Source organism: Orbicella franksi, chromosome 15, assembly GCF_964199315.1.
Source record: "Orbicella franksi chromosome 15, jaOrbFran1.1, whole genome shotgun sequence".
NCBI lineage: Eukaryota > Metazoa > Cnidaria > Anthozoa > Scleractinia > Merulinidae > Orbicella > Orbicella franksi.
This window is the reverse complement of record NC_138159.1, coordinates 17,149,328-17,160,792: the sequence shown is the minus strand read 5'-3', so window position 1 is coordinate 17,160,792 and position 11,465 is coordinate 17,149,328. Positions and strand designations below refer to the sequence as shown.

The 11,465-nt window shown below is 38.5% G+C and overlaps 1 protein-coding gene across 1 annotated transcript; it reads right to left on the bottom strand.

Moving 5' to 3' along the window:
• Positions 1-662: 662 nt before the first annotated feature.
• Positions 663-11,397, bottom strand: LOC145469117 (signal recognition particle subunit SRP54). Its single transcript, XM_081452795.1, has 17 exons — positions 11,197-11,397; positions 10,147-10,238; positions 9,768-9,852; positions 9,051-9,155; positions 8,605-8,671; positions 8,420-8,477; positions 7,753-7,842; positions 7,576-7,636; positions 7,092-7,151; positions 6,813-6,901; positions 6,621-6,721; positions 5,917-6,003; positions 5,221-5,294; positions 4,605-4,713; positions 4,021-4,191; positions 3,323-3,418; positions 663-2,672 (listed from the first exon to the last, which is right to left on the bottom strand). The coding sequence occupies exons 1-17, from the start codon at positions 11,272-11,274 to the stop codon at positions 2,593-2,595; spliced, it is 1,503 nt and encodes a 500-aa protein (XP_081308921.1). The 5' UTR covers positions 11,275-11,397; the 3' UTR covers positions 663-2,592.
• Positions 11,398-11,465: the final 68 nt, after the last annotated feature.

Here is an 11,465-nt window from a genome sequence, read left to right as displayed (position 1 = left end):
AAACTTTGAGAATTTTCTTTTTGAAATTGCAAAAAAATGTTTTCTGTTGAATTTAACGTACCGAAAATGGTGAAAAAAGTATCTCCGTTTATGTCACAAAATGGTATTGAAATGAGATTCAATTTTGCATGAAACTAAATCTGTGCACACTTTCTAGCTAACACGTTTTTCAAAACTGGATAAAAGCCTGCCACATTTTGAGTTTCATAGCTCATTTTCTTTCATAGCGAATACCTTGTTTTTGACAGGTGTCAATTGACAATAACATGGTTGTCCAATATTAAGGATGCATGACTTGGTCGACCTGTCGCTCACCATGTGTTGACCATGAAAAAAGGGTTGCATGGTTTTCTATTTCTATGCATGCATGTGGTTCTGTCCCTGTATTTATGATGCATGATTCTGTCGGGCATCTTAGCACATTTTGCGGGCTAAAATGGAGAATTGGGAGGCTAAAATATATTTTAGCCCGCTACAATAAACCTATAATAAATAATTTCAACACTAACAAATAAGCTTTATCGAGCCTTCCTTTCCCAACTTTATATGGCAAAATTTTATAATTAAATTCAATTAATTAGTTGAAATTCTGGTTCGCGTAAGAGTGGTTTTCAATTGAGTGTCGTAAAACCAAAACCAAAGTTGTCACATGAAGTTGACACAAAGCGCGGGAAAACGAGTGCCAACGAGAGTCACGATAGGTTTCACTTGCTGGAAAACTTGGCTGGCTCAAGGCTAGACAGAGTCGGAGTCGTAGTCGGAGACGTAAGAGCGCTTATGACCTAGTGAAAATCGAAAATCGAAGTCATAAGCTCGACGGAATCGGAGTCGGAAGAATCAGAAAGTTTCCATTTCTTCCGATTCCGTTTACGACTCCGTCGCTTATGATCCAGTGAAAACTATATTGTCGGAGTCGGAAGCAGAAGCGGAAAAATCAACCAATCACAACGCCCGGAAACGAACATTGTGATTGGTTTATTCTTCCGCTTCTGCTTGCGACTCCGACAATCTAGTTTTCACTAGATCGAAAGCGACGGAGTCATAAGCGGAATGGGTGTTCTGCTTCCGACTCCGTCGGTTTGATTTTCACTAGATCGTATCACTTTACGCTTCTGATTATGACTCCGACTACGACTCCGTCGCTAGTGAAAACCAGCCTTTAATGCTCACTTGGTGGTTAACTTGCTGATTCACTTGGTTCACTCCGTGGTTCTCTTGGTTCAGTCGCTTAATCAAGTGAACACACAAGAGAACCAAGTGAACGTGAGCGGTTCAACATTATTTCGTTCTGTAACACTTGAAATTTACGATAAGTTCCGTTTAAACTGATCATTTGTTTTTCGTTCAGCTGGGCATTTACGCACTGCAATTTTAGCTGATACAATATAGGTACCCTATCTAAGGATCGCACAGGGAACACAATGCAAACAGGGACAAAAAGGATACCCTATCTAAGGATCGAGAATCTCAAAAACCCTACCCTATCCGGCGGTACATACCTATACGCTACATAGGCCAGATAAGGGAGTACCCCCCTCCGGGAGAATTGGACAAGGATTCTAGTATCAGATATGGTTTCCAAGGTTTTATTCATGTTTAATTGAATTGTCAATCTATCTCCTTACACAAAGTAAATACAGGATCCATTCTTGAAACCATAATCGATTAGCAAATGGGAATGGCTAGTGGTAAATGACAGCTTGTGATCTTGTTACCTTCTTTAACTCAAAAATTATGGAATATCACTTCATGAGTTTCAGAGATAGATTGAGCACTACCAATTTCAAGTCACTGACTTTTAAAAGTTGGATTCAGTGTTTGTTGGAAAACTGAAACATTGATCAGGAGTGAACCGAAAAAGATTCTGCGATGCAAAACTTGCGGCGCAAGGAAAAAAAACACAAATCCTTACAAACTTTAACTTCTACATCTGGTGCCCTAAAAATGGTAGTCTCATAAATTTATTTAATGGTCTCATCATTTGTGGTTCCTCCAAAGTTGCGTCTCACAGTGTTTGTTCAAAAGATGTAAAATAGCCATAAAATGCACAAAATCTATCGTGTTTTGTCTCTCAACGCTTTCGGTTGGTTGGTGATCGCAAAATCAAGAAATTAACTATTTACGGCTATCGCTACTTTGGACGGGTCCCTTCTTTCGCGTAGCTAAAATGCGTACCGATTTCATAAAATGTAAGTGTTTCTTTTAATATAATTATGGAGAGATGAAAAGGATAAATCTCGTTGAAGAGAATTTATAAACACTTCAAAACAGACTACGAGAAACTCAAAACAAATATTAAATCATTTTGATGCAGCTTGTTGTAGTTTTTTTCCACCGTTTTTCCAAACACATCAAGTAGCGTTTGTGATCATATCTCTCAGAGGATCGCTAATTTCGGAATTTCCTAACAACCGTAGCATTTTATCGCTAATATTCACGGGATCGTTATTTTTGGTGTTGCTGTGGTAGGTTAAAAATAGCTTGGTTGCATGGTGTGAATACTCTGGTGCGATCGCTCATGACAACTTTCTTTATTTAAAAAATATTGTTATTTTATACTATTATTGCTGTTTGAGTAACTGCGTAACTTGGTTATTTTCTTGCCCCAGGCGCATGAGCGGCCGCGCCTTGTTGAAACTGGCGCATCATGGACTGCAGGCCCTGGGTTCCACCTGAAAGAACAATGATGATGTCATCCGATGCAGTCTTCACATTCCAACACAACAACGAAAAGTTAAGTTTTTATGATACATCAACAAAAGAATTCGTGACAAATCTGGTTAAACTAATCTTACCTACCACACAAACCACCGTCAGACCTCTATTAAGCAGTCACCCTCTGGAAATAGCCAGGTACGGTGGCCGCTTAATAGGGGGTGACCGCTTATTGGAGGTTTGAATGTAATTTGGATTCTATTTTCCCATGTTGGCTAAGGACACAGATGGTTTTTATAAACTTTTCAGCCAATCAGAATCAAAAGCTTCACTTGCAACTTTTTGCTCTTTTTCTTTTGGTTTTCCAAACTTCATAGGTAATCAAAGAACACAAAAACACACCAGCAGCTTATTAGCACCTTTTTGTTGGCATTTCAAACTTGCCAGCCGATGAAAGTTTGAATAACAACCTTTTTCATTCGGCAGTGGCCATTTGCAAGCGGAAAGAGGATTTTACGTTTTTGTGAAAATTCAGTTCTGAGAGTCTTGTGGAACATCAGGACAATATTCCATTGTTCATGGTTTTGTTTATTCTCATCACCTGATTGCTTGACAGTGTATTAAACTTGTAGGGAGAAATCAGTCGTGGATCGCTCTGTGTACTTACCCATTTGTTGAAGCACCCTCGGGTCCATCATCTTAGCCATCTGCTGATTGAGTTTGGCCATCTGTGATGGATTCACGTTCTTGCTCATGTCACCACCTGAAGCGCAACAAAACGGGACAGGGGGGGGGGGGGACATTAGTCATTCACTGGATCAAAAACTAGTGCCAGACAGACAGACAGACAGACAGACAGACAGACAGACAGTTATTTTCTGGCACTGTGGCAAATCCTCAAGTTTCCCTTTCAGACAGGGGAGGGATGTTAGTCATTCACAGGATCAAAAACTAGTGCCAGACAGACAGACAGACAGACAGACAGACAGAGACAAAAAGTTATTTTCTGGCACTGTGGCAAATCTGCAAGTTTCCCTTTCACCTGCCCCGGGGACTTAAGGATGGTTCTCTACTTGTTTTAAAGTTCTTCTTCGGAGATTTGTCAGCGTATCTTTCCTTCACAAAAGCCAACACTTCTAAATTTCAATTTCGTATACTTAGTGGGCAAGAAGCACCCAGATTCAAAAGTTCTTAAATGCTTTTCTTCCCAGTGTGGAAAATTGATTTTTGACACATAAAGGAAGTAAACTTTGGTGTACATGTAAAAAGAAATTTGACCTGTATGCACCACAGACAGACAGTACTGCCGAATTATGAAAGGCAAGAAGCACAAATGGCAAAACTGTATAAAAACAAAGGGTATACCTTTAAAAAGTCCTTTTATTCCTCCCATCTTCTTCACCATTGCTGCAAACTTGGTATATTGTGACAGCAGCTCTTGAACCTCTCGGACCGACACACCACAGCCACGTGCTACACGCGTGGAACGACCAGGTTGGCGAGAAAACAGCTTTGCACCATTGGGACTGTCAAGCTCTAAGAATTCATAAAATATTTGCATCTCTACAGGTTAGTCGCTAACTTGAGTTACATAAAAATAAATAAATAAATTACAATATTTAGAGAGGAAGTCACATCAGCCTTAGCTGGTTTTCATGCAGGTCCTCTATCCTGGTTGAATTGGAATTTGGAGATGTTAGTTTTTGTGGAGGGAGGAAAACCGGAGAACACAAACAACAAACTCAACCCACATATGGCTGGTACTGGGCCAGAATTGAACAAGGGACACATTAGTGGGAAGAGAGCGCTCTCACCACTGCACCATCACTATTTTTCATCACTATTTCAATTTATTATTTTCTGTAATGAAAAAAATTCGGCCAATGGTGAGCTCGCCCACAATGCACTCTGGTTTATGGTGGACTTTAATGACAGCCCTGGGGTAGTACCTTCATCATTCATGCTGTCCATAATGGTCATCAGCTTTTTTAATCTCGCCATTGATTCCTGTTCATTTCCTTTGGACAGAAAATCACTACTGAAACCTGGAATCATACCCTAAAATAACAAAAATCATAAGAATAATGCTATTATTAATGACCTATTCAAACTCATGCTCAAAATAGTAACTCTCCTTACTGACACCTTCATGTTTGTCTTTATGATAGTCCTGAGCATTTGGTAGTTCATGCAAATTTTATATCTTAGTGGATAAGTAGCTTTATTATTGTCACTTGACTACTTGATAGTTCAAAGAGAAAGGGAGATGGAGACTGACACACAATCCACAGGTGAAAAGGACGGGGGGGGGGGGGGTATATATGGTCCAAGGGGATGACAGCAGAGGGAATAATACATGGTCTAAGGGGCAAAGAGCAATTTTACTACCATGTTAATCTATGACAGCTGTACATAAAGTTGACAGGAAATTTATAAAGCATATCTCTGCATTAATGGTCTATTGCATAAAAAAATTTAATTGTGAGGATTTTTTAGCATAAAAGGTAATTTTTTTTTCCTTTTGTCATTTCACCCTCAGTGTTGAGGCTAATGTTGGGTTCCTACCATGATTTGGCCAAATGGTCCCATCTTCATGATATTCTGGAACTGTTCATACATGTCTCGTAAACTGAACACACCTAAAAGGATCAAATATATAAGTTACAGGAGCTAAAAGTTTAGCCAAATTTTTCAAGTTTGTTGTCTGTAACCCATGTCAATCTTCTCCATCCTTAACCATCCTTGTTCCTTAATGGTTTAGTACTATCTCTTTCGTGTTTTTGCATCTTAGTAAACTCCTATTTTCAGGTTTCCTTCAATTTCAAGGTAATTCTTTGGTAGTATGCAGCCAAAATAATTCAACAAACCGTGAATGAGCTCCTTCAAAAATTAGTAGAGTAACTCATAGAAACTTCATATTTACACAAATTTGGCTACCCTAAATAGATTATGGTGTAGAATTCCAAAAGTAACGATCCCCATTACTTTTGGATTTAGCCTGCAAAAGGGGCTGCTACTTTTGGGTAGCTGCTACTTTTGGATGGTCTTGTTTCAGACAAAGTCGACATGTAACATGTCTGACATGCAGTTAATAGTTCCCTTTATGTCAGTTACTGAATACCTACATGAACAAAGCAGACTGTATAAGGTAAAAATTTAACATTACCCTCAGGGAGCCGTTATTTTCAGGAGGAACGTTACTTTCAGAATTCTAAGGAAGTAAGTTACTACTTCTTACTATGTATACTTATGAATTCTTACCATGTTTGAGTTTGTCAATGAGTTCTTCATTGTCCTCAAGCTTTAATTCATTAACTTTATCAATCAGTCCTTCAATATCTCCCATTCCTGACGAAAAATTACAAACCAAGCACTTGCCAAACAAGAACAATCACAACCTTTATTTTCAAACAGCGAATAACATCAGTTTCTGTAGCGTGGGGCGGCTCAAAGTGCTGCTACTCCCCCCTGGATGGGATGCGAGACTGGATTACTCCCTTGCAGCATACTGTACTGTTAACATGACCCAACAATCTGCCAGATGAAATTTGCATCCTGAAGATTTTTTTGGCTTAAAATATAGTGCTGATTTCCCCTAATAAAACTTATTGGATCCAGATGTGGGGCCTCATTCCCCCTTCCAGAGAGAGAGAGAGAGAGAGAGAGAGAGAGAGAGAGAGAGAGAGAGAGAAAATACAATGAAGTCACCCTGGCAGGGCTCTAACACAGACCACTCTATCAATGCACTAATCATTGGGCAACTGCACCTCATACCGGGGGTTTCATTAATATTTTCAGCAGGACAGCAACTGGTTTTTACAGGCAGCAAAACTTTTTGAACTGAACATGTTTATAAGAAAAACTTTCCTCTAGTACTAGATGGTCAAATAAGATGGGCAAAATCTTCCTCATAGCTAATCAATTTGCCCAGTACCCAGCAAAGTGCATTTTACAACATAACTTACCTAATAGTTTACTTATAAATGGTCTGGTCTTAAAAGGTTCAAAGTCATCTATATGCTCTCCAGTACCAATAAAGATTATAGGGCTTTTAGTTGCCGCAACTCTGGAAATAAAACCCCACATAAAACCATGAGTATAACAGAGTGCAAAGTAAAGAGGTGGAAATATGACTTTTATTTCCTGGTATTACTTACGCACTCAATGCACCTCCACCCTTCGCATGGCCATCTAATTTCGTCACAATAACTGAAGCAACATCAACTTTGTCTTTAAAGGCTTTGGCCTAAAAGGAACACACAAGTAAAATGACATTGCTAATTAAAAATAAAAGATTCGTGGACAAAAGTATACCAGTGATCATGATAAAGGAAGGTCAAAATGCGTAATTATAGTTACACGGTACATGTGTACCATTAATGTAGCATGTTGACCAGTGCCTCTAACAAACCAGGGATAAAAAAAATGTTATTTACCTGGGACTCACAAGCTTGTCCAATTGTAGCATCCATTACAAATATTACATTGTCTGGACTCTAAATGAGATAACACAAACAATATCAAAACCGGCATAATTTTTTAGTGTATATAAGACAACAGCAGTGACAACATGGTAGTATGACAATATAGGCAGGTATGTTCACGAGCATGTAGTCTACCAAGCACATAAGACTGTATTTGACCACTTTTCCAAACAATGAGAAGAGCATTGAAAAGATGATGTGCAGCAGAGTATTTTTGAGGAATTTTGTGGTGTTTGGAAATGTGGTCAAACACTGTCTTTCAAGAGTGTTTGACATGTCGTCTCAATCAAAACTAACAATAATGAGCTAGAAAATGGAGAAAAAATTGTAAAAATCTGTGCTAATTAAGATCAGATATCTAAATGCTGCCACAGTCATGATTTCCTTTGTTTTGTTTAATCTTGATGAATTATTAATGCATTTGAGGTATACTTACAACTGCATTGGACACTTGAAGCATTTCTTCAAAGAGAGATTCTTCCTGCTTGTGTCTTCCACTATAAGAAATAACAATCCGTTTTAAACCCTCGCAGAGAGTCTCTATAGATATTTTGATGCGACATCATCCAGTATTGTAGGGGGGTGGGGGGAAGACAAACACAAATTAACATACCTTGTGTCTACAATAATTATCTCAAAGTTCTCTTGTTTAAATTTATCAACACCTTCCTGAGCTATGACCACAGGATCCGCTTCAGTGTAACTGGAAACAACAAAAAAAGAAAACATGAGATTTCACATCTAATTAATTAGATTGCATGATACTAAAATGTGCAGACTGAAACGGTAGGTGGAGTTCTAACCACTACAAATATTGTAAATGGCTTTTGCAAGAGCACTAAAAGAAGACTTATCAAAACAGAGTTCAACATTTGCCAGCGGACACATTTTGTAGGTGAACACTTTCTGTAAGAAGACAGTCGGTCATGTCATCACGGATATAATAAGTACTATATTTAAATTAAACCTCCCACAAGCAGTCATCTCTCTAAAGACAGTGTATTTTGTAACACTTTACACCCACTGGAGCTCCGGTGGGTATTTCATTGGGAATTGCAGACTATAATGTTAGCAGTTTTCAAATCTTGGTCGACTAGCGACTAGAGGAAGTTGCTGTGGACCCAGCCAGAGCTTAAACCTGGACCACTTGATCCAGAGACGAACCTACTAACCATGAGGCCACCGTGCCTCCCATACATCAGACTATGGAGTCTGGTATAAAGGGATGTTTCTTGTGCCTGTTTGGTATGACTCATTCAGCATTGAAATTCTGTTCCTACCTGCCATAAAATGGTATTCTTGCTTTAGTAGCATTTTGCTTAAGTTGATCAAAGGCTCCTGGAGAGAGAAATGGAAATAGCTACGTGAATAGTTGACATACTAACCTCTACATATAAGTACTGTAGCAGATAAATTATGTATTGAAGACAAAATGTTGAGCTCTTGTTTCTCTCTTTTAGCTTACCTGCTCGGAATGTGTCTGCACAGATTAGACAAGTCTTCCAGCCTTTACGTTGATAGTAGTATGCCAACTGCAAATTAAAACAATCAAAATTTAATAATAAATAAATCAATAAATAAATTAATTAATTAATAAAGATTGGAAATACTGTTAATATAAATTAAGTTAATCATAACCATGAAGAGTGGTCATTATTAAGAAAATGTTGGCAAGTAATTCACCAGAGAATAGTGACCTTGAGTGGGAGGTTTGGTATGTGATGTGAAAATACTTGTGTTTAGTACTATCAAAAATGCACTGACATGTTTTGTCAGGCCAAGTTGATCTAAAGCCTCATGTGCCTCTAAGTGAAGTAGATCTCAAAATGACCAAGTCCTTTTGAGAATCTGCTTCAGCCTTGTACTGCTAGATAACTACAAACAACAGACCAACACAAGAAGCCAGCCCACCTTGCTACATGTTGTGGTTTTACCACTCCCTTGGAGACCAACAAACATGATGACATTCTGTTTTCCTTTGCTTGGATTCCATGCTTTAACTCCAGGATCAACCAGCTGTTAACAAAGTTGGATGATGAATACTCAAGTTCATGCAGTGGTATAAATGTTAGAATGCACTTAAATTTGCACGTGATCTGTGCTATTGGCTGGTCAATAATATATATCTTATCAACCAAATGTGAAGGCCATACTGGTAGAATACTGGCCTGTAGACTTGACAGTATGGACCGAGTGCAGCAAGGTCCATGCAAAAAAGACCGAGAGCCAATATTCTCCTAGTACGGTCCCAAACAAGCTTGGTCAATAATAATAAGATTTATTACACAACTGAAACTATCCGAAAATCTTCAAGTTAGAGTGATCTTGCAGGATCATTTGAGACAATGCCTGGCCCAATACTTAAAGAATATTAGACCAGCAATGGAGCAATCTGATTGGTTGATTTTAGTTCTTAGCCCACTAAACTTACTTAGTCATGTAACAAAAAGTATTTACACCTATCTCACAAATATCATGGGTTAAAATCCTACTGAGAGGAAAAAGGAAGGAGGGAAAGAAGGGTTGCAGTGTGCCATGTTTATGTGACTTGCATCAGACTGTGGATATGACTTTTACTTCCATTGAACAGAGACAAGAGGGTGGTACTGTACATGAGTTTTTACTGACCTTGCACAGTTCCTGAAAAACAGCATGTTGAATCATCCTTCTCTTGTTTAACCCACCCGCCATGTCGTCAAAGTCAATAGCAGACCTAAGATGACGTAATAATAAATATAGTCAGTGGTATGCACAAGGCTAGGTGGCTCCAATCTCACTACATCTTACTGAATTTAAGGCGGTTGAACTGTCAGTCATTAACAATACTCACAAATCATTTTTATCCCAAAGACATAATTCTGTCTTTGTTACTCGTATAGAAAAAAGACGTAGAATCTTTTATTTGAGAAATTGCAATATTTGGCATGTGCTCCATCTACCATTTGTTGCAATATATCTCAAATTATAATAAACCAATAATATTTAAAAAATGGCACAGTGAGTCTACCTGACATTTTCTCTGAGTCTTTTAACAAGCTGCACATTAACATCTGCTTCAAGTAGAGCTGCACATACTTCTTTTAGCATAGCACCAAGGACCTGTTGTTAATACAATGTTAATTTATAATTATGTACTTATTAATTCGATCAGTGCTCTGACCCATGGACACAAACTGCATCAAATCTTCTTGTATTCTGTAACACATCTACCTGGTTTGCTCACAGGTATATACCTGAGGGGGAGGGGGGTTCCGGGCATATGTGGGGCATTTGACTTTGATTGCTTTCCTCACCCTTGGAAATTTGACTAAGAGTCTGGGCCCTAGGATGGAAACGTTTGATTTTTTTGCGAGGAGGAAAGGAACCAAATCACATCATCACACGCGCTTGGAGGTTATATTTGATCTGATTTTACCAGATTTGGGGGCCCTGTGGTGGGTATTTTGACCAAAAACTCTTCTGAAAAGTCAAATGCCCCACAAATGCCTGCGGTCCCCATGCCCCCTCGGGCTTAGTGCAAAAAATTATTAAACCTAGTAATTTCAATCCATAAGCAAAGCCAATAACAACAGCCAGCATCAAAACAAGACCTGGGTTTGTTTTTTCCATTGTTAAGCTTAGGAGAAGGTTAGAGCTTGATATGAACTAAACTACTAACATATGTAAACTTATATCACAGGCACTTTGACGCGTACAAAGTGAAACTGAGGTCAGTTTGACATACACTGTGACCAGAAGAAAACGAACTTATAAATCAATCCAGATTAAACTGAACTTTTACAGAACAAAGGCTGCGTAAACTCAAATAAAACACATTCACACGACTTACTGTTTATTTCCTATAATTAATCAGTCCCTTGAAGAATGACCATTTCGGTGGAATATTTTATACGCACTGTTTGAAACGAGCATCAGGAAGAATAAAATACTTTACCGAATGGCTTGAATGCCATTGATTGATAATTTAAGAGAGAAGTGACATGCTGATCTGATTTTATTCAGGAGTCAAAGATCGTTTATCAGCAATACTGAAGAAAAAAAACACTGTAGTACGTACCTCTTCATTGATGATGGTCGCATTGCTCAGAGAGCGAAGCGCCGTCGTAATTTTACGTCCTAAGTCCGCGAGAACCATTTTGAATAAATAAACTGTCTAACTTAGTCTTTCTTTTCTGAGAATTAACCCAGAGAGTAACATAAAATGAAGTTAAATTGGCCCTTATAACGCCACCATCCGAGACGCCATTTTCTTTTTGTTCCTTGTTTGTCCTCATGTACAGCGGTGATATTATTGAGGCTACGTCATAAATCCCCATTCTCCCTCGG